The sequence below is a fragment of the Gymnoscopelus microlampas genome, assembly GCF_963454915.1.
Source record: "Gymnoscopelus microlampas genome assembly, chromosome: 20".
Classification (NCBI taxonomy): Eukaryota; Metazoa; Chordata; class Actinopteri; order Myctophiformes; family Myctophidae; genus Gymnoscopelus; species Gymnoscopelus microlampas.
This window is the reverse complement of record NC_139957.1, coordinates 46,132,644-46,156,051: the sequence shown is the minus strand read 5'-3', so window position 1 is coordinate 46,156,051 and position 23,408 is coordinate 46,132,644. Positions and strand designations below refer to the sequence as shown.

General features: G+C 44.2%; 1 protein-coding gene across 1 annotated transcript in view; it reads right to left on the bottom strand.

Annotated features, from left to right (window-relative positions):
• Window positions 1-23,408, bottom strand: part of LOC311036167 (isthmin-2-like) — a 46,866-nt gene that overhangs the window by 970 nt on the left and 22,488 nt on the right. The window contains exons 3-7 of the mRNA XM_084044694.1: window positions 22,087-22,534; window positions 8,985-9,119; window positions 4,085-4,153; window positions 2,646-3,019; window positions 1-920 (exon numbers count right to left, since the gene is read on the bottom strand). The exon at window positions 1-920 is cut by the window's left edge and continues 206 nt beyond it. Of these exons, the coding sequence (XP_083900820.1) occupies window positions 777-920; window positions 2,646-3,019; window positions 4,085-4,153; window positions 8,985-9,119; window positions 22,087-22,534 (1,170 nt within the window). The 3' untranslated portion in view covers window positions 1-776. The remainder of the gene's footprint in view (window positions 921-2,645; window positions 3,020-4,084; window positions 4,154-8,984; window positions 9,120-22,086; window positions 22,535-23,408) is intronic.

The window sequence follows — 23,408 nt, the reverse complement described above, 5'->3', positions numbered from 1 at the left end:
TCAGTGTGTGGGTTTAATGCCGGAGGCCGCGCTTTAATTTATAATGTAAATGATATGACGTGATATGACGTCCAGGGCGCTGCTCGCATCGGAGCGTTTATTGACGCCCGAAAAAATGCTCCAACCTTTTTGACCGTTGCCGTGGCTCCACCATCGTGTCATCTGCGTTGTTATCAGCACAAAAACAGTCTTGCTGAAATAAGGTAAACATGGACTTCTTCTCATGGCTGTGGTGACCAATCACCATCAGGTGATAAATGAACGGGTTGTCAGACACATGATGATGATGATGATGGGCGCTCCTCTCCAAACAGTTTAAATATCTTCTGCTAGAAGAACCCAGGGGCCGCACCGCCAGAAATGCTGGGTGCTCAGGCGCTGGGTTACAGCATATAAAGTTATAATATATCTAGAGAACGGACAGCCCCGCCCCCACCTACTAATTTCAATGAATGTTGCATGAAGCACCCGGAAGTACCTCTACTTCCTGGATCGGCTCCAACGTCTGAGCCAATCAGAGCAGAGCGCACAAGCGTTTCAGACGCATCAGAAGCACGGGCGCAGACAGTATAGCATTCTAAATGCGGAAGTCTTGCAATATTAGATTTGGCCACCAGGCTTCTATAATATGGCTTTTAAAAAAATCAAGTCAGAGGGGCTTTCTCTCTCTCCATCTTTACCACAGCATGGTGGCTATAAGACGCTGGCAGCTCAAAAAAATAACACTTCCTGTGGACAGGTCCTCCTTCCTCTTTGTCATTGGTCCTCCATGACCCTCAGTACTCCCTGGCCTCCTCCAGCTCCTCCTGGTAGACCTCCAGGTCAGGGTGGTCTTTACAGTCCAGCCCGTTGTTGGGCGGCCGCACCGAGTGGAAGCGACTCCAGTCTCCTTTACACAGGATCCACGGCAGCACGTCCACCTAGACCATGAAGACAGGAGGACAATTATAGACACGTCCACCTAGACCATGAAGACATGAGGACAATTAGAGACACGTCCACCTAGACCATGAAGTCATGAGGACAATTAGAGACACGTCCACCTAGACCATGAAGACATGAAGACAATTAGAGACACGTCCACCTAGACCATGAAGACATGAGGACAATTAGAGACACGTCCACCTAGACCATGAAGACATGAGGACAATTAGAGACACGTCCACCTAGACCATGAAGACATGAAGACAATTAGAGACACGTCCACCTAGACCATGAAGACATGAGGACAATTAGAGACACGTCCACCTAGACCATGAAGACATTGTGGCAGCGGTGGCCTAGTGGTTAGAGGGGCGGCCTTGATACCGGAAGGTCCCTAGTTCGATTCCCCAATTCATCACATCAATCATGAATCACCGCTGAATAGCCCTTGAGCAAGGCTTCCATGCAGGGTCCGGCTGGAAACAAGCTTCGTGCTTAGTCCGACACCCTGGGTAAACAACAAACTTTGCTTTGCTTTGCTTACATGAGGACAATTAGAGACACGTCCACCTAGACCATGAAGACATGAGGACAATTAGAGACACGTCCACCTAGACCATGAGGACAGGAGGACAATTAGAGAATCACCAAGGGTCATAGTTTCAGTCAGTGGGGACCAAAGTCAAGGACCCCCCCCCCCTCCCCCCTTGGGGTGGGGGTCCTTGAGGAAGTTCCAGGGGGTCCCCACTCCCCAGCTAAATGATGGATAGTTAGGAACCAAATGGACCCTTATGGGTCTGTAACTCTGAGAGTGTACAAATGGAACCATATGGACCCTTACAGGTCTGTAACTCTGAGAGTGTACGAATGGAACCAAATGGACCCTAACGGGTCCATTTGGTTCCATGTGTACACTCTCAGAGTTAATCATTAACATTGATTTTACAATATAAATTGGGGTCCCAGAGATAGAAATGCCATTAAATGGGGGTCCGTCGCCTAATGCATGACAAACTGGGGGTCCTTGAAATGAAAATAGTTGAGAATCACTGCTAGAGCCATAAACATCTTCTCTTATGGGGCATATCTTTTCAAATGGGGGTCCACGGGCTAACAAGTGTCAAGTTGGGGGTCCTTGACATGAAAAAGGTTGAGAACCCCTCCTCTATCTAACCTTGTAGTGCAGCTCTGGTGAGAACTCTGTGCTGATGAGGTTGGGGCGGGACTCCTCTATAACTAACCTTGTAGTGCAGCTCTGGTGAGAACTCTGTGCTGATGAGGTTGGGGCGGTATTAACTAACCTTGTAGTGCAGCTCTAGTGAGAACTCGGTGCTGATGAGGTTGGGGCGGTATTAACTAACCTTGTAGTGCAGCTCTGGGGAGAACTCTGTGCTGATGAGGTTGGGGCGGTATTAACTAACCTTGTAGTGCAGCTCTGGGGAGAACTCGGTGCTGATGAGGTTGGGGCGGTATTAACTAACCTTGTAGTGCAGCTCTGGGGAGAACTCGGTGCTGATGAGGTTGGGGCGGTATTAACTAACCTTGTCGTGCAGCTCTGGTGAGAACTCGGTGCTGATGAGGTTGGGGCGGTATTAACTAACCTTGTAGTGCAGCTCTGGGGAGAACTCGGTGCTGATGAGGTTGGGGCGGTATTAACTAACCTTGTAGTGCAGCTCTGGGGAGAACTCGGTGCTGATGAGGTTGGGGCGGTATTAACTAACCTTGTAGTGCAGCTCTGGGGAGAACTCGGTGCTGATGAGGTTGGGCGCTCCGGCCCCCTTGCCGCGGGTGATGAGCTTCATCCGCCCGTCGTAGCAGCAGTGCTGCGCGGCCAGCGTGGGGCTGTCGCGGGCCAGCATGGAGCGGATGCAGAAGCGCGCCGACGGCTTGTAGATGTCCAGCCGCTCCTGGGGGCCGCTGGCGTCCCTCCAGCGGAAGGTCCGGCGGAGCCGCGCGTCCGCCAGGACGACGGAGCCGTAGACGGCCTCGGTCGGGTAGGAGCAGGGGCAGCTGGGCAGCTCCGTCAGAACCTGGTGCAGGTACTGACGCAGGAAGTCGTTCCTGCAGCTCAGCCACTTCTCACAGCTGTCCACGTCTGGAGGGGGAAACCGGGGTGTAATGGGTTAAAGGTTTTGCTGGTGGTGGTGTTAAAAAGTACTCACATTTCTTACTCGAGTAAAAATATCAATATTGCATTGTAGACATACTCTGTTTCAAGTATTTAAAAATGTACTTGAGTAAAAGTGCAAAAGTACTGGTATCAAAATATACTTAAAGTACCAAAAGTAAAAGTTCAAAAATGTTTGAAAATAGCAGATCTACAAGCTCACAACGCGTCGCGATGCGACGCGTTGTGAGCTTGTAGATCTGCTATTTTCAAATAGCCTCGGTATAAAATATGGCTGAAGGGGTTAATGTATGTTTTATAATATCATCATTTATATCTGCAGAGTAACTAAAGTTTTCAAATAATTGTAGTGGAGTAAAAGTACAATATTTGCCTCTGAGATGTAGTTGAGTAGAAGTAAATACTGAAAATTGGAAATACTCCAGGGAAGTAAAAATGTGTGTGTGTGTGTGTGTGTGTGTGTGTGTGTTTGTGTGTGTGTGTGTGTGTGTGTGGGGCCAGGGGGGAGAGGGGGAAAAAAACCTGAGATAAGCAAATAAGATAAGAATTAAAAGCAATAAAACTCTAAATATATCAGGAGTTGAAATCAAAGTCAACTCGGAAAGGCGGCTCAAAAACAGCTCATATGTCTGCTGTGTTTAAAGGACTTTGAAATGTGAAACGTGTCTGCAAAATAAGAGTTTTACTCTCGGTACTTATACTCGAGTTAAATGTTTGAATCCAGGACTTTACATGATGAAAGGAGCTTTGCTTGTTCACAGGCCAGCGCTTAGAGCCAGGAGAGCAATAAAGATATTCAAACATTTCTGGGAAGAATGAGCTTTTTTTTCTCCTTTTTTTCATCAGTCCCTTCAGTGGAGAGATCCTTTTATTTAGAACATTCTGGAAGAGGGTGGTGATGGGTGTGTGAGTGTGAGTGTGAGTGTGTGTGTGTGAGTGAGTGTGTGTGTGCGCGTGCGAGCACGCATGCGTGCGTGCGTGCGTGCGAGCGAGCGAGTGTGCGTGCGTGTGCGTGCACACAGTGATACGTACTAGTGTCCAGGGAGTCAGTGCTGTTGGTTGTGTGAACAGGAGGAAGCTCGGTGACAGCCAGGATGTCATCTGTACAGAACAACAACACAACAACAAGACACAGGACTTTAAGTCTAAAGGCTAAACATTCACCACATGAACCCTAAACAGGACCCCCTTAGCTGAGAGAGAGATGAAGCAGAGACCCCCACTATATTTTGTATAACATTGTGTTGCAGATTAAAGCTTTTTTCATACATTTCATAGATTTGAAAATACACATTACACTTGTACTTGGTCTGCTCATTTTCCTCCCCTACACCAGACCTCTTTGCCCATCTACAAGCTCACAACGCCTCGTGTTGTGAGCTTGTCTACAAGCCTCGCGTTGTGAGCTTGTCTACAAGCCTCGCGTTGTGAGCTTGTCTACAAGCTTGTAGACATGTGAACATATCTACAAGCTCATAGCGCTGCACCAAGTGATGCGCTATATGAGCTTGTAGATCTGCTATTGTTTTGAAAAATCTTGGGAAATGTGTGCAAATCTTTGAATACATATATATGTTTTCAAGCGAACATTTGTGGAATGTTTGTCTTTGAAATGTAGTGGAGTGAAAGTCATAAGTTAAAAGACTAAAACAAATACTCAATTACGCACTTAAGTATAGTACATTTACTCAAGTAAATGTACTTCATTTTCTGTCCATATGTTTCTAAATAGTTTTGTTATTACGCGTCGGTCCTCAGAAATGTCTCAAGTCGCTGGAATTTCAAGCATTCAGAATTCCTGAGGAGAAGCGTGTGGCTTGTGAAGTTGACACGTGTTATTAATAACCATAAACGTGTTTGCGGGCGCGGGGCGCACGCCTGCTAACATTTGGGATTTATCACACGACCGAGGGTTCTGAAAACGTCTCTCATAATGCTTTCCAGCAGTGTTGATTTTGACAGCAAATTTTGATTTAGTTTCATAGTCATAGTCTTTTGAATACAATTCCATTTAGTTTTAGTCATATTTTAGTCATCTGAAATGTTTCAGTTTTCGTATAGTTTTAGTCGACTAAATCTACAGTTGATTTAGTCGACTAAAATGTATGTTGGCGGTGCCTTGATGGCGTCGTAATGGCTGATTTTAAACTTGGTTGCAGGCTGAAAATAGCAGATCTACAAGCTCACAACGCATCGCAGCACGACACGTGAGATCTGCTATTTTCAAAGTGGGTCCTTGAGGAACTTCTGGAGGAACCGCTTCTGGAGGAGGTCCCTTCCCTGCCTGGCACAAAATAAGATGGGGGGGTCCCCAGCCAAATACATATCATTTTGGGGTGCTTGACCTTGAAAACATTGGAGAACCACCTCTCTATGGTAACCACAGTGTGATAAATCAAGACGTGGCAGATGGCCTGGCGCTTTAAAAGAAAGCCTTTTGCACCGCTGGCTCTGCAGAATGTCCCGCCTCCTCATCATCATCATCATCAAGCAGGCACACACACTGAAAATGTCAGATGACACTATGATATGATATGATATGATATGATATGATATGATATGATATGATATGATATGATATGATATGATATGATATGATATGATATGATATGATATGATATAATATGATATAATATAATATATGAGGCACTTTATTCCCAGAGAACCGCGGGGATGAATCAGTTCCAGGAACAGAGAGCAGTTGAAGGTGACACAGCGACACAGCGACTACGAGGCCATAAATAAAAACGACCGCGTAAAGCTTTCCTTTTGGATTCCAGAAGGGTCGTCATGAAAAAAGCCTAACTGGAATATTTGGGTCGTTCCGTTTTTCTGGAATGAGTGGAAGGCTTTGTTCGTTCACTATGTGTTCACTATGTCATTGGTTCCCAAAGTGGGGTCCGGGGACCCCCAGGGGTCCTTGAGGGAGTTCCAGGGGGTCCCCAGCTAAATGATAGATTTAGATTAGGCACCAAATGGACCCTTATGGGTCTGTAACTCTGAGAGTGTACAAATGGAACCAAATGGACCCTAACGGGTCCATTTGGTTCCATTTGTACACTCTCAGAGTTAAATTGACATAGATTTTACAATATAAATTGTGGTCCAAGTGATAGAAATGCCTTTAAATGGGGGTCTGTAGCCCCTAATGCATGTCAAACTGGGGGTCCTTGACATTAAAATGGTTGAGAATCACTGCTAGAGACGTAAAAAATCTTCTCTTATGGGGGTCCCTGGCATATCTTTTGAAATGGGGGTCCGCGGGCTAATAAGTGTCAATTTGGGCGTCCTTGACATGAAAAAGTTTGAGAACCACATGCACTATGTGTTCACTATGTGTTCACTATGTGTTCACTATGTGTTCCGTGGAGTCGAACCGTGGGCTTGTGGGGGTTACCGCTGCACCAATCTGGGAACCCATCGCCAAATAAAAAGGAAAAACTGAGCCCTCTGCTGTTTTTTACTTATTCACTTGACTCTGGGACAAGCTCAACGGAGCACCCGAGCGCAAGGAAACCAGGGTTTTTGGTCTGCCTTCAGCGCTCCACTTCCGGTGGTGCGACTATGTTTTCATTCCCACTAACAATATTTCTACACGGAACATTAACACCACTTCTCCCAAAGAACATGGATGGTTTTGGTTATAAGCCCACTTGTTTCTATGATGAAAGAGCAAGTTAAAATGTTACTAACTTTCCGTGGTCTTGTCGGCTTCGAGGACGCTATTGTTAAATGAGTTTAGGTTTGTTTCTAGTGGGAAAGGAAAGGCACACACGTAAATCCCGCCCACTACATTTGATTGGTGTAAAGCGCGGCCTGCTTCCTGATCTGATAGCACGCCCACTTGTAACCAATGCGCACGGGTTGTCAACACGGCTACCGACAGATTCAAACGCAGAGCAGAATCTGTTGTTGAGAGATTACCACTGCACAAACCATCGGCGGTTCTCACACTTTTTCACGTCGAGGACCCTCAAAATGATACGTATTTGGCCGCGGACCCCCATTTAAAAATGCTAGTGGAGAACATGTCTGGCTTTAGTCGTCCCTTCCCGTGCGGGAGACTCGGGTTCGAATCCCAGTGCGTTACATATAGGAAGCAGGGGGTCTAGACCAGTGGTTCTCAAACTTTTTCATGTCAAGGACCCCCAAAATGATATGTATTTGGCCGCGGACCCCCATCTAAAAATATTTTGTTCCAGGGACCCCCAGAAGCAAAGATTTCAGTTACAAATGTTCGCTTTAAAAAAACATATATTCAAAGATTTGCACAAATTTTCACGATTTTTCAAAAATAGCAGATCTACAAGCTCATATCGTGGCACTCGGTGCCGCGCTATGAGCTTGTAGATCTGCTATTTTTGAATAGCCAAAGTATAAAAGGTTCAAATTATTCTGATGCTATATTTACACATTTTGCTGGGTACCCCCTGGAACCCGGACCCCACTTTGAGAACCAAGGGTCTAGACGGGATCACATGCTGGTCAGTTCGGAATGAAAACCGGGCTTTTCTGCCTCCGTGGAAAGCCTGGTGACACCAGGTTACTAACAAGCACAAGTTTTTTAAAAAAAAGCATAAGGACCGTGCTCCCAGATTCTGTGTTTTTTATGAGGTTACCACCGCTCACTGTGTCGGGAACCTCATAAAAATATATCATCTGGTAGCTTTATGGTAAGTGTGAGGTCTTTCTACTCTCTGTTTGCTTGGACGTGATCTTTCTGGCTCCACCTTTGTGTTTTATTGTTTTTAGATGTGTGTGCTTTGTGTGAACTCTCTATCATAGCGTCTCTGTCGGGTAGAAAAACCTCATTTCTGTCAGGAGGACTTATGAATGGATAAAGACAACTCATGATATTGTAATGATTATATAATTCATATATTTATTATGGTTTGGCGATGAATTGGATCTGCTTTTAGGTTCTCTGATAAAGTGCAGGGACTCCCAATCCCCCCCATAGTACATACTGTAAACAGCAGATCCAAAACCACAGGTGGTAGCTGGGGTGGTGGAGGGTGAGAGTGAGACAGGTGGTACCTAACCCACGTCACTATGACAACATAACCATAAACAAACCACGGCCACGTCACTCTAACATAACCATAAACGAACCACGGCCACGTCACCATGACAACATAACCATAAACAAACCACGGCCACGTCACTCTAACATAACCATAAACAAACCACGGCCATGTCACTATGACAACATAACCATAAACAAACCACGGCCACGTCACTATGACTAGATACAGAGATCCCCATACAGTACTGGGGATCTCTATATGGGCATACATATGGGCATAAAAGGGACACAGGTAGCCACACAGAAACAGACATCTCCATATATGGGCACAAAGGAGACACAGACGGGTACTCTGACAAAGCCCCCCGACACTACGACATATCGGACTCTCCACAGGGACCAGTTGCACCACCTCATACTAAGTTCAAACTTAGCCTAGTTATAGCTTAAACACATTCAATCCGGGAAAGTGTCTCTGTCAATTTAGATTTCTTTGGCTATTAAAAAATAGCTCATAGCGCGGCACCAAGTGCCGCGCTATGAGCTTGTAGATCCGCTATTTTTGGAAAAATCGTGAAAATTAGTGCAAATCTTTGAATATATATTTTAAAAATGTATATATATATTTAAAGACTTGCACAAATTTTCACATAAAAAACAAAAAAATAGCATATCTACAAGCTCATAGCGCGACACTCGGTGCCGCGCTATGAGCTTGTATATCTGTTTTTTTTGAATAGCCAAAGAAATCTAAAAATGCCACAGATACTTTCCCGGCTATTATAGCTTAAATGGCCTTTTTTAAAAGCCATTTAAGCTATAACTAGGCTAAGTTTGAACTTAGTGTGAGGTGGGGCAACAGGTCACATCATGGAGATCAGATGTTTTCTAGAGGTTTCTACGTACCAGAGCAGCTCTCCAGGTCACATGTTCGTGACTCTGTGGCCGTGCAGGCGTAGCCGCAGGAGCGCACGCGCTTCTGGGCGCCGTGGCCACAGGTCACACTGCAGGGGGTCCACGAGGACCACTCCTCCTCATAGTCTGGATGGATGGAGAGAGAGGGGGAGTAGAGAGGGGGGGGGGGGGGGGTAGGGGGGGAGTAGGGAAGAAAAAGAAGAAGAAGAAAAAGAAGAAGAAGAAGAAAAAAGGTCATATATTAGTCGTCACACTTTGAAGTGAAGCCTGGTTGAATTCCTGACCCAGCTGGTGGATGTGTGTTATGCAATTAAGGAGGGGGGGGGGGCCGTGTGGGACCTCAGAGACATTGGGGGGGGGGGGGTTCAAAAGACCCAGCAGCAGGAGGAGGAGGAGGAGGAGGAGGACAGTGAGAGTGAAAGTCATCTTCTCAGAGTTGACAAAACAAAAAGCTCTTCTAAAAACAAAAAATAAAAAATAAAAAAATTAGCAGATCTGCAAGCTTTTGGCGCGTTTGGAGCTTGCAGATCTGCTACTTTATTTATGGGAAAAATTACACTAAAACTTTAAATATGGAGATATGAGGTTTCTGCAGGTCATACAGCACATCATCTCAACCCAGTGTTCCATTAGATATTTAAAGCATGCAGGAAACGTGTCCCCCCCACACACACACACACACACACACACACACACACACACACACACACACACACACACACACACACACACACACACACACACACACACACACACACACACACACACACACACACACACACACACAGGAAGGGGTCTGGGGGTCCTCACTGTGGCCCCTGAGTTTGAAACATCAAAGATGCGGGCCCCTGGGCAGGGTTGCCAGATTTTTTTTGCGAGAGAAGCAAGCAACCAGGTCTGTGAAAACGAGCCCAAACGAAGCAGCTAAAACATGAGCACTTTAAACCTTTATACACATCGGCTAGTTGAAAATATCAGATCTACAGAGCTTGTAGATCTGCTATTTTCAAAAGAATCTTGGGAAAACAGTGAAATGTTTGAAATATTTTTTTGAAACATTTTAACCTTCTTGTACGTTAACACATTGACCGCCAGAGGTTAATCTCATTATGTACTCACCAGTGCCAACGTTTTATTGTTGTTTTTTTGTTTTTTTCACGTCGCCATAGACCTTGTTAAAATCCGTAAGATTGAGCTCTGCACTGTTTGTTTACATCGCGGACATCTGCCTGGTTCTAGCAGTGAAGACCACGTGTCAAACGGTGCCTCCATGTTGTAGTTAGAACGGTTTATGTTAAACAGTGATCACCGAGGAGAAAAAACTACAAGGAGAAAATAGGGTTTCAGTTTCGTCATTAGAACGAGGGCCGACGGGATCGGCAAAACCGGATCCCGAGTAATTCTGTTTCCGGTGGTGTTACAATGAAATGGTCCGTGTCGAAAATTGATCTGACACCAATTTTGACCATGATGGTCAAGATTACATTTCTCCCCTGAGCAAGCAGGCAGGCTCTATTAGCTCAATGGTAAAAAAAAAAAGTAAAATCTGATGTAATCTTACACACTGTTAAATAATAGGGAAATTGCTTTTACAGCTTCACCCAGCTGAAGGCTGCTCAGGTGGCTCTGACGAGCGAGGGGGGGCTGGAGTAGGGGTCGAGTGTTGTTCTCATGGACACGCACACTGGGCGGCTGGGAAGGCGGGGGGGGGGGGGGGGTGTGTGTAACCTTATCCTCAGCACAGCGCTCAGACCCGTAGCCACGCCTCAGCCAGTTAATGCTGCGCTCTAAACTAAATGGATATCACATACTTCTCATGGAAGTCATACTGTCCCTAATGGTCTAGTGTGTGTGTGTGTGTGTGTGTGTGTGTGTGTGTGTGTGTGTGTGTGTGTGTGTGTGTGTGTGTGTGTGTGTGTGTGTGTGTGTGTGCGCGCGTGCATTACTATACGCGTGAAGACCCAGATGTCCCCACAAGTATAGCAGAATAATGAGAAACAGACGTTTACGATTAGAGAAGGCTTCAGGTTGGGGTTATAGCTTTAATGTACTTAAAGTAGCAAAAGTAAAAGTCAGTAACATTTTTGAAAATAGCAGATCTACAAGCTCACAATGCGTTGCGATGCGACGCGTTGTGAGCTTGTAGATCTGCTATTTTCAAATAGCCTATGTATAAAATAGGACTAACGTGGTTAATGTATGTTTTATAATGTAATAATTTATATCTGCAAAGTAATTAAAGTTTTCAAATAATTGTAGTGGAGTAAAAGTACAATATTTGCCTCCGAGATGTAGTGGAGTAGAAGTAAGAGGATAGACAATTGGAAATACTCCAGTAAAGTGAAAAGTACCTCAAAATTATACTTAAGTACAGTACTTCCCAGTGGAGTAAATCATGAAAACGTGTGCAAGTCTTTGAATATATATATATATTTAAAGCAAACATTCGTAGCTCAAATCTTTGGAACAAAATATTTGACAAATGTTCACTTTAAAAAAGATTATATTCAAAGATTTGCACACATTTTCCAGATTTAAAAAAAAAATAGCAGATCTACTTGTAGATCTGCTATTCTTTTAATAGCCAACGAAATCTAAAATGACAGAGATGCGTTCCCGGTCTTAATACGTTCTTCAGTTAAAGATCAGAGCCAGATACAAACTTGGAAAACATCGTTGGATTTGAACCAAGAATCTTCTGTTAACAAAGAACTGACTTTTCTCCCACGCTATACGGGCTACAGTAGACACACAGATGATCCTAACTACTTACTCTAACATGAGCGGTACGACGCATTGTGCGCTTGTATAGATCGGATATTTTCGGCTTCAGGTTTATTAGGTTCAAGAAAATGTCCCAAACCTTTCACACAACGGGCCTCCAGAACCTTTGACGTCCTCACGAGTATAGTCATACAAACACGTGTGTGTGTGTGTGTGTGTGTGTGTGTGTGTGTGTGTGTGTGTGTGTGTGTGTGTGTGTGTGTGTGTGTGTGTGTGTGTGTGTGTGTGTGTGTGTGTGTTTCCAGGTTGAGGGTCTATAAATGTCACTTGTAAGTTAATGGAGCGTTCAAAACAAACATTAAACTGGACGGCCCACGGTCCCACAGAGAGGACAATGGTTTCGTTCCCTCTCTCATCCCTCATCCATCATCCATCCGTTCATTACACTTTATATAAAGTAAGGGTTGTTGTTTTTTTCAGACCCAACGCCTGCGTTCTCACTTGGTAATGCAAAGGGTCTCAAAAAAAGCTCGAGCAGACAGTGAGCCGCCGGTTCGATTCCCGAGGCCGGCGACCTTTTGCTGCGTGTCAGCATGCCCCATCTCTCTCTCTCTCTCCCCGTCATTTTACACTCTACTACAGGGGTCTTCAACAGGGGGTCCGGGACACCTAGGGGGTCCTCAGAGTTACTACAGGGGGTCCACCCCTCTTCTTTGTGTGATAGGATTTTTTATTTTACATTAACCACTTGAACCCTGGCATCCATTTTCTGAGGAGAACTTTAGCCAAAAATAGACGATCTACAAGCTCACAACGCCTCATGCTGCGAGGCGTTGTGAGCTTGTAGATCGGCTATTTTTGGCAAAGAGGCGTAAAGAAGTAAAAAAAAAAAAAAAAAAAAAGAGCAGACCACGTAAACAAAAAAAGTTGAATCTGAAACACAATTTTATACAATATAGAGTAGGGGGTCCCTGCTTCATCTCTCTCTCAGCTAGGGGGTCCTTGGCCTGAAAATGTTGAAGACCCCTGCTCTACTATATAAATGAAGGCATAAAAGCCCAAAACATTATATTCACATTTCAATTCGAAACGAGCACGGACGCTTATCTTGGCCGTGCCTCCATCAAGCCAACTGGAGCCACTAGAGGCACCACTGAGCGAGCTAAAGCGAGCGAGTCGCTGTGCCGAACGTTGCGACGTTCGCTTGATTCAGTGCATTGACGGCATCCGAAGCCGGTGTTACAGGTTCATTAAGGTTACATCTCTATACTCTGAGAGTTACACGTGGATGCAATGAGAAGGGATACTGAATTAACTTCATGATAAAGATAAAGATAATGACAATTGACAAAAGACAGACAGAACGAAGCTAGTGGAAGTACTGTGGGAGTAGTGTGATGCTGTGAAGGACACGCTAGCAGAGAGAACACGCTCTACAAACAGAGGAAGAAAAGCCATGAGTTCATCTTGTTCTGTGCCGTCTCGCTTCGAGTTGTTCATTTTGCTTGGCCACTCTCTCTGCTGCGAGCGTAGAACATTCTGGACTAATTGCTGGCATTAAGTACTGAGACCCACAGTTAAACTAAGAGATGTGGGGGAGAGGGGGGGGGGGGGAGATTCTTTGGCTTAAAACCTTAAGGTTTTCTACATATAATTGCAAATTTGCAATGTGACACAACTGTCACATTTGCTTTGGCAATGTCAAACGTATGTTTCCCATGCCAAAAGCTCTATGTTGTGTTTTATACATGAACATGACACACAGTCTCACTATGTTGTGTTTTACACGTTAACGTGGCACACAGTCAAACTATGGTACCAGCTGTCTGTGTGTCTGTGCCAAGCAGGCCAGGGGCAAAACCATTATCTAACACAAACATCTGTCCCTTACAGGCGGTGGCCATATTTCAAAGCAGTGTGTGTGTGTGTGTGTGTGTGTGTGTGTGTGTGTGTGTGTGTGTGTGTGTGTGTGTGCGTGCGTGCGTGCGTGCGTGCGTGCGTGCGTGCGTGCGTGCGTGCGTGTGTGTGTGAAGCAGCATTTATGACCACTGTGCAAGAAACATAACACTGAAGTACTGAAGTCCTGACGGCACACGTTCATCCCCTGGGTAGTGGAAGTCATTTCTCTATATGGAGAATAACATTGGGTCATCTTAGAATCGTCTCATATAAGAATTATGGTCCAGAAAGTCTCTGCGATATTGTCAGGGAGGAGGCTCTGTATCGTTTATGATAGTCAGTCACTCATATTTGATACAGTCTGTTTGTGACGAAAATTGAACTAATTCGGCGGCGGTAACACTAGCGTTTTCTCACTGTCAGTTGATGCTTGTCAGTTGAAACCGCCAGGATCATTTGTTTATTTTTGGAACACAGTTTTTATTTGACGCGATATTAAACGTCTATGGGAATTCTGAATGGGGAAATAAACCGCAGGATGAGTAAATTACGTCAGACTTCGGTGCTCTATTGTCAGGCAGAAACCTTGTATAAAACTGAGGAACGGCTGGGTCCATCTGGTTCTGTATATCTGTAAAGAGGGAACTTTTTTCTCAATACTGCCCAAAGGTCGCCAAGGGTACTTCTTGCGAACGTACGGTGAATGCACGTCATGTTGAGTTCAGTCCGCAGGCGGACAGATAGAAAATTAGAGGAAAATGACATTACATTACAGTCATTTAGCAGATGCTTTTATCCAAAGCGACTTACAATAAGTGCATTCAACATAGCATAGGTAGGGAACGAAACCACTAATCACCAGAAGTCTTTAAGTGCATTCTCTTATAAAACAAGCAAATAAGAGTATACCTAGCACTAAGGTAAAAGTGCAATATATCAGCTTCCTACTGTCTTAAACAGATGAGACAAATAGGAAAATCAAATGAGCAAGAGATAAAAACCAATAAGTGTATCAAATAAACAAGATCCAACATCCATCCATCAATAAACAAGATCCAATAAAACAATAAAACAAGAGCTCCTACAACTAATTGACAACAACTAGGCAAGGCAAAGAGGAAGGGCAGTGTTTCCTGAAGAGGTTTCATTTCATTCAAATTCGACGGACAAAACGAATCCGTCTCCCCCTCCAGTCCCTACGTCTGTCAGCCCACGGTTCTTACGGATGGTATGTATGACACTTTACAGGTCCATGTTCTACCCTCACACAGTTAAAAGGACACCAGTGTCCCTTTGACTGTGTGTGTGTGTGTGTGTGTGTGTGTGTGTGTGTGTGTGTGTGTGTGTGTGTGTGTGTGTGTGTGTGTGTGTGTGTGTGTGTGTGTGTGTGTGGGGGGGGAGTCCAATGTCCTGTCAGAGGCATTGGACTGCATGGTGTTGTAAGCCTGTTAGTCACTTGTTGGCTCCAGTGAGGTGTTGGTGGTGATTTCACCGTCCTCCTCCTCCTCCTCCTCTGGGGTCAGTTGCACCACCTCACACTAAGTTCAAACTTAGCCTAGTTATAGCTTACAGTGGGTGACCATTGACTTTGTCGCTTTTCATAAGAGAATCACTTCACTCATTTGCCTCACCCGCTTTGCAGTAAATTTAAGTTCCAAATACTACCACAAGGTGCCGCTTTGGAGTCACTTTTTTTGTGACAGAGAGACAGACAGACAGACATACATACAGACAGACAGACAGACAGACAGACAGACAGACAGATAGATGTCTTATATTAATAATAATAATAATAATAATAATAATAACTAGCAATAATTAAGTGTGCTTAGAGCGTTTAAATTGGGTTTTCTGTTCAGCGTCGGGCTGTCAGGAACGCATCTCTGTCATTTTAGAAATGTTCAGACACACATTGGTTTCTGTCTGTCTGTCTGTCTGTCTGTCTGTCTGTCTGTCTGTCTGTCTGTCTGTCTCAAAAGTCCGTGGAGAGAGAGAGAGAGAGAGACAGACAGACAGACGTCTTATATGTTTTTTTTTCTCGCATCAATTTCTGTATAGTATCATTGTACCTCTTTCCTCTGTAAATGAAATAGTCTAGTTAGTGTAGCGGTTAAAACTGATGTCGCGTGATTTTACGACCCGGGTTCGAATCCCACGCTATAAGCATGATGATCTGCTATTTTTACTTTTACTTCTACTCCACTACATCTCAGAGGAAAATATTGTACTTTTACTCCACTACCATTATTTGAACGCTTTAGTTACTAGTTACTTTGCAGATATAAATCATTACATTATAAAACATACATTATTTGCCCTATTTCACATAGTCTATTTGAAAATGGCCGATCTACAAGCTCACAACGCATTGCGACGCATTGTGAGCTTGTAGATCAGCTATTTTCAAATATTTCAGTACTTTAAGTATATTTGCCAATACTTTTGTACTTTTACTTTGATTGAACTCAAGTAACATTTTGAGTTCATCCATGACCGTAACAGACGACCGTCATGTGATCCATGGCCAACAGCGAGGCGTTTGTTTTCATTCTTATAAAACCGCGTGGCTCATTTATATGCACGTGAAAGTAACTAAGCGGAAAGTAACTAAGTACATTTACTCCATGTCCACTTGTTGCTGACGGTGCGTGGTAGTGTAGGAGCAGCGCTGTAAAAGCCCCAAGCGTCATCGGTGCAGGAAAGATGCGTATTTGGTTGTACACACGGAGACGCAAGGGTGGCGTTTTCAGTCGGAATTCAAATCATGATGCAACACTTTGTGAGCTTTTATGGGACACTGTTGTACAACAAAGTAGAATTCATTTGTGAAGAAAGAAAAACCCATTAACAGTTGAAAATAGCCTACACCCTACACCATTTCTGCCCATCCCTCTAACTTCATGTAGGCGCATTAAAAATATCAAAATTGGCCGCTCTGAATTTGTATCTGAACAAATACTTTGATAGAAGAGATAGGCCTACAGAGGTACTGTAGGGGGGAGGGGGAACCTGATAGCAGAGTTCCTCACTTGGCTTATTTGGAATAGGCTGCATACATTAACATAACCGGTTTGGCAAGAGACTGGGCCAGTGTTGTAGGCTAGTGCTAATTTTGGAAGTGGGGGAGCGCGGTTCTTGAGCGGATTGGAGTTTTTTTTGTTACTTTATTTCGGTTTTAGGGTTAAGCTCTGATCCACCCGTCCCCCCCTCCCACGAAAGCCCCCCGACCCCCCGCACGCAACCACTCCGCCGCGCTGCGCCAGGCCGCGCTGCGCTAAAACGCACTGTCTGTGCCTGTGGTGGCCAACTGAAAGCTATAATAACATAGTAGTATGACAAGGGTGCCATTATATTCAATGATATTCAATTGTTTTGTGGAAAACACATGGCTCATCATGCTTAATTAAAGAGAGACTCACTTGCCTTTTCTAAGTGCTTTTCATTGTTTGGACAGAAGAAATTGTAAACATTTAGCCAATATTCGATCATCATTAAATAACAGACAGTGAACTGGTAAACTGGTGACAGCATGTCATGGATAGCACATTAATTCTTAAACAATATTGAGGAGGAAATAATTATAAACGAGGAAATAAAATAAAACAAACCAAAAAGACGCCAATAACCCCTGTCTTATAAAAACTGCCAAAGTGGCTCGGGGTTATCTGACATGACAGGCTGTGCCACTTTGGTTTTTGTGCTTTCTGCCGTGCGATGTGCTCGCAGCCAAGTCTTGACATAAGGCTCTGGATTCCAGGACCTGAGCGGAGGTCCATGCTGTCTAATAAACATCAGAGCCGACACACGTTCTGTATGCAGTCGCGAACGGAGTGATGTTATTATGAGGTTCAATGTTCATCAAACTAGAGAGAGAGAGAGAGAGAGAGAGAGAGAGAGAGAGAGAGAGCAGTGTCCCATAAAGTAGTAGTGGAAATAGCCGATCTACAAGCTCACAAAGTGTTGCACCATGATGCTTTGCGAGCTTGTAGATCTGCTATGTTTTAAAATAAAAGTCTGTCTGTTGGTTTTATGAATATTAATCCATTATACATACATTATATATATATATAACGCACTGGCCAATACAAACTAATAGACGAGAATGAATAATTTGTATGCTCATCGCGTGGGATTCGAACACGGGTCGAAAAATCACCGGGCATCAGTTTTAACCGCTACACTAGCTGGGCTGTTTCATTTATAGAGGAAAATGTTGGAATATCACTACACAACAATTGATGCGAGAAAAAAAAAACATATAAGACGTCTGTCTGTCTGTCTCTCTCTCTCTCTCCACAGACTTTTGAGACAGACAGACAGAAACCAATGTGTGTCTGAACATTTCTAAAATGACAGAGATGCGTTCCTGACTGCCCGACGCTGAACAGAAAACCCAATCTATTGGCAAGAGAAAAAAATAAGTTTATTTTCCCGTCTCGTTTTATCAATTAAGACGTTAAAATTAAACTAATGTTAAGCGCAGCATCATGCTATCTAACTTTATTTGCTTAATATTTTGCTTAATATAAATGTCACATCTTGTACTGTAAGCAACATACAGGATCTTTCTCTGTCTTTCTAGGAAAAACAGTGCCTAAAAACCCCAAAACAAACAATTTTGCTATTCAAATGAGCTATTGGCATGATAAAACATACGTTTACATTTTCCAAAGCAAGTGTCAAAACATAATACAAAAGTGTAAAGTAATGTATGTACAGTTTGGAGAGGATATACAGTAACTAGTAACAAATATATTCTTGCTGTCTGCTGTGGGCTGTAGGCAGTAGACCGCTGCTGCCCCTAGTGGCACAGAGTGGAAATCATACATGCCCTGCATGAAACGCATGAGAAGAATGAAAAAAAACGACAAAGTCAATGGTCACCCACTGTACATGGCTTTTAAAAAGCCATTTAACCCATTTAGCCGGGAAAGTATCTGTGTCATTTTAGATTTCTTTGGCTAATCAAAAATAGCAGATATACAAGCTCATATCCGAGCTCTATCCGGTCCTTTTGACTATGAGCTTGTAGATCTGCTATTTTTTTTTTAATGTGAAAATGTGTGCACATCTTTAAATATATATATTTACATTTTTTCATAATATATATTTAAAGATTTGCACACATTTTCATGATTTTTCAAAAAATAGCAGATCTACAAGCTCATAGTATGAGCTTGTAGATCTGCTGTTTTTGAATAGCCAAAGAAATCTAAAAATGACAGAGATGCATCCCCGGATTGAATGGGTTAAGCTATAACTAGGCTAAGTTTGAACTTAGTGTGAGGTGGTGCACCTGGCTCCCGGAGTTCAACCTCCAACACTGTGACTTCAGGGAACCGCTAGTGTAACCCTGGCGCTCCAAACAGAGCATTCAGCATTTAACGCTTTTTTGTTTTACCAAAAAAGAGCTCTGCTACTGTACATGCTACTGTACATGGGGACCAAGGAAGAAAACGGTTTCACATGCAGCATACACTACACACTCACGTATGCTTGCTTGCTTTACTTATTTATTTATTCATTTATGCTATTTATTATCATTGTTTTTTTTTTTAAACAAATTTGGAGCAAACAATTGTGTTCATAATCGGCACTCAACAGAGCGGCCGTATGCTTAATTTATAATCTGTTATAGTCGCGTTGTCGCATGACTGATGATGCGGCGTTCCCCTTCGAGGGAGACTGGATACCGGTCAGGTCACGACTCACGATGACCGTCATCAAACACCCTTATTCAACGAGGAGCAAGGCATTTATGTTATAAGGAAGAGACGCCGACGTCATTTTCTCTGTCCTGTGATTGGTCTAACTGGGCGTCAGACTCACACCGGAAGTTCAGTGAAATATACATTGGAGTCTATGAGAGCCGTCTGGACAGCTTATGAACAAACACTATCTATGAACCATTGAGACCTTTATGAAATACTCGGCCCAGGAAACTAAAAGTAGACGTATAACACATTGTTTTCTGCTGTTTCTTTTTTTTTTTTTACCTTCCATACTGTACATCGGCCACCATGATGTTCTAAACATTGTCCAGCCAGAGGAGAACAATAAACATATCAGAATGTCCTTTCTTTTGTTATACAATAAAGGACACCTAAAATAGGGCCGCCAGGTTGAAGTGACACTACAAAGCAAAGTGTGATTGTCAGTCATGGGGAACAGTACCATGTCTTATTGGCCAATAACAACGTTCTCTTTGCCAGGCGTGTGTTTTTATAACCACTTCAACCCCAGCATCCATATTCTGAGGGGAACACTGGCAACAAAAAATAAAAGGTAGATCTACAAGCTCTCAGTGTGTCGCAATGTGACACGTGAGCTTGTAGATCTGCTCTTTGGAAGAAGATATTTGGTGTTTTCAAAATGTTCCAATCATTTCAAGATTATTATTTTTTAAATGCTGCCGTGAGCTTGTAGATCTGCTATTTTTGAAAAGCCAAAGTATAAATGGATAAAATGGTTAAAATGATTCTGATGCTATATTAACTACTTTTACCACGGACCCCGTGGACCCAGTGCCGGCTGCAGACAGTAATAAGCAGGGGGGCATTAATTGTTCTAGGGGGGGCACCTGCCTGTCCCTCACGCACGCGCGCTGCGCGCGCGTGCGTGATGGACCCGTGCGCGCCGGCGCGAAGCGCCGGCGCGCGATTTTTTTCGGTTATTGGATGGATATTTTACTTTTTTGGGGTGTTTTGTAACTCTATTTCGGTTAATTCGGTTCATTTACCTTGCCCCTATATGCACCAACAACAAATACAATTACAGCATTAGGCCTATAATGTCTTTAATGTAATGTCGGCATTGCATCTCCACAGGCACAGACTCCACAGCGGGAGAAAAAAAAGGCAGGCTATACTGCGCTGCGCTGCGCTGCGCTGCGCTGCTTGAAAAAAATTAAAATAATAAAAACATCTGGCCAATCTGAACTGGGGGGGCACAAAGTCTAATCTGGGGGGGCATTGCCCCCCAATGCCCCCCCATAGGGCCGACACTGCGTGGACCCCCGTCCGACCCCGTCACTCCCCCCCCCCCCAAAGACCCCTTGAGGACCACTAGCTGTAAAGGGAACATGCAGTGTAAGTGAATGAGTTCTGTACTCACTTCACTGTTCTGTCTCTGTTTGTACCACCTGATCACTATCTACAGCCTGATAACACACTGTGTGTGTGTGTGTGTGTGTGTGTGTGTGTGTGTGTGTGTGTGTGTGTGTGTGTGTGTGTGTGTGTGTGTGTGTGTGTGTGTGTGCGTGTGTACGTGTGTACGTGAGTCAACAGAACAGAAAAACACCTTCAAACAGCTTTCCACCAACATGTCGTGGCCCATTTGACACACACACACACACACACACACACACACACACACACACACACACACACACACACACACACACACACACACACACACACACACACACACACACACACACACACACACACACACACACACACACACACACACACACACACACACACACACACGTCAGTAGATAGATAAGGAGACCCCATCAAAACACTAAGAGCTTGTTATACAAGCTGAAAGCTCTGCAGTCCTTAGAAACCTTATCTGTCTATTGTCCTGGGGGGGGGGGGTGATGGGGGGGGGGGGTGCATCCGGTCCTTTAAATGTGGGCAAAGACTTTCTTTTCTTTCTAAAGAGGTTGTGAATGTGAAGTAATAAACGCTTCAGGGTCTGCTGGCTCACTGCCTCCCTGACGCTATAGGCCGGTGGTATAACCACATATAACCTAATGGACTCCTTGGAATTGAATGAACTAACTATAAGCACCAAGTAGCTCTGGATAAAGATCAGAATGTAACGTTTCGTACGCCGAGCTGGAATCGAACCCCCGGCCTCCGGCCCGGCAGACCGGCAGCTAACAGGCAACGCCAAGAGAGCTACTAGCTCCCTTGGAGGAGCAAGTTACGGCCGGGTCTTTTGCGCGGTCGCTACAATATTGTAAATGTTTAAGTGATTTTCAGACTTAATTTTCAGATTTAAGGGGAAATTCAACCTTCGGCCTGCTCTACAGCGAAAGTTAGAAGAACGCCGATACACTTTTGTATTAGCTCGTGCTCATTTGATTTGGCTATTTTATCTCATCTGTTTAATAAAGTAGGTACAGTAGCTGATATATAACACTTTTACCTTAGCGCTATAGGTATACTCTTGGTTGCTTGCTTTTACAGGAAATGCACTTCAGACTTCTGGTGATTAGTAGTTTAGTTCCCTACCTATGTTGAATACACTTATTGTAAGTCGCTTTGGATAAAAGCGTCTGCTAAATGACTGTAATGTAATGTAATGTAATGTAATGTAATGTAATGTAATGTAACTACATGAAACGTTGCATTTCAGTAAACATCACCACCTGGAATCAAGGAAGGTTTTGAAAGGAAAGAAGTCAGAATAAACAGTGATTAGAGTTAAACTGTAGAGTATATATCATGGATCCACTCACCATAGTTATCCTTGGCATCCCAGCCTTTGTTGTTCCAGCGGGCCCCCCCGGCCCCCCCTCCCCAGTCTCCTCCCCCCCCTCCCACTCCGCTGAGGACAGACTCCTCCCCCTCGCCGAGGTCATAGTTGTAGTCCTCCTCCTCCGCGTTGTGCTCCTCCTCCTCCTCCTCCTCCTCCAGGCTGGTGGGCCCGCCCCCTGCCGGCCCCGGCACCTCCCCCTCCCCCTCCCCGGGCCCTGCCCCCCCCATCCCGTTCTCCCCCCCCCCCTGCTGCTCCGGGTACTCCCAGAACAGCGGCCAGAACAGCTTCTTGTGCCCGTGGGCCCAGTGGGCCCAGTCCGAGGAGGAGGAGGCGGAGGAGGACCAGTCGTTGCGCTGCCCGGCCTCCGTGCCCATCAGGTCCATCTCCATCTCCGTCAGCTGGGGAGAGTCCACCACCTCGATGGTCACCTGGTGGTCAACACACGGCATGACACGTTCAGTAACGTTAGGGAGGTGTTGTTACATTGGGACGAAAACTAATTAAAGACTAAATAAAAACTAAGCTATGATGACTAAAACTGAGACTAAATGTATTGACAATTTTCGTCAACAAATAAAAACTAGACTAAAATGTTAGTGAGGGAACGAGTGGAGAAGAGATCCAGTAGAACTAAGACTAGTGGAGAAGAGATCCAGTAGAACTAAGACTAGTGGAGAAGAGATCCAGTAGAACTAAAAGACAAGTCATTTCATGCTTGGTTGCGCTCGGGTGTCGCGCTCTGAAAATAGCTGATCTACAAGCTCATAACGTGAGCTTGTAGATCTGCTATTTTCAGCATGCAACCAAGTGTAAAATCATCCATTACGACACCATCAAGGCACCGCCAACATACATTTTAGTCGACTAAATCAACTGTAGATTTAGTCGACTAAATCAACTGTAGATTTAGTCGACTATAATCTTATGATATTTAGTCGACTATAATCTTATGATGTTTAGTCGACTAAAACTAGACAAAAACTACTAAAACATTTCAGATGACTAAAATATGACTAAAACTAAAGTTTTAGTTTTATTTTGCTGTCAAAATCAACACTAACACACGTTACACTTCATTACGTTGGGGCGGCGGTTCTCAAACATTTTCATGTCAAGGACCCCCCAGATTGACATATATTTGGCCGTGGACCCCCCACGTGAAAAGATGTTGTGCCAGGAGATTTGTGTTAAAATATTTCAAAAATATTCGGACCTTTTTCTAAAAATGACTAAACAGACACTAAAAGGATTGTCTAAAAAAACACTATGCATTTGTAATGACTCCCACCCAATACACTGGTT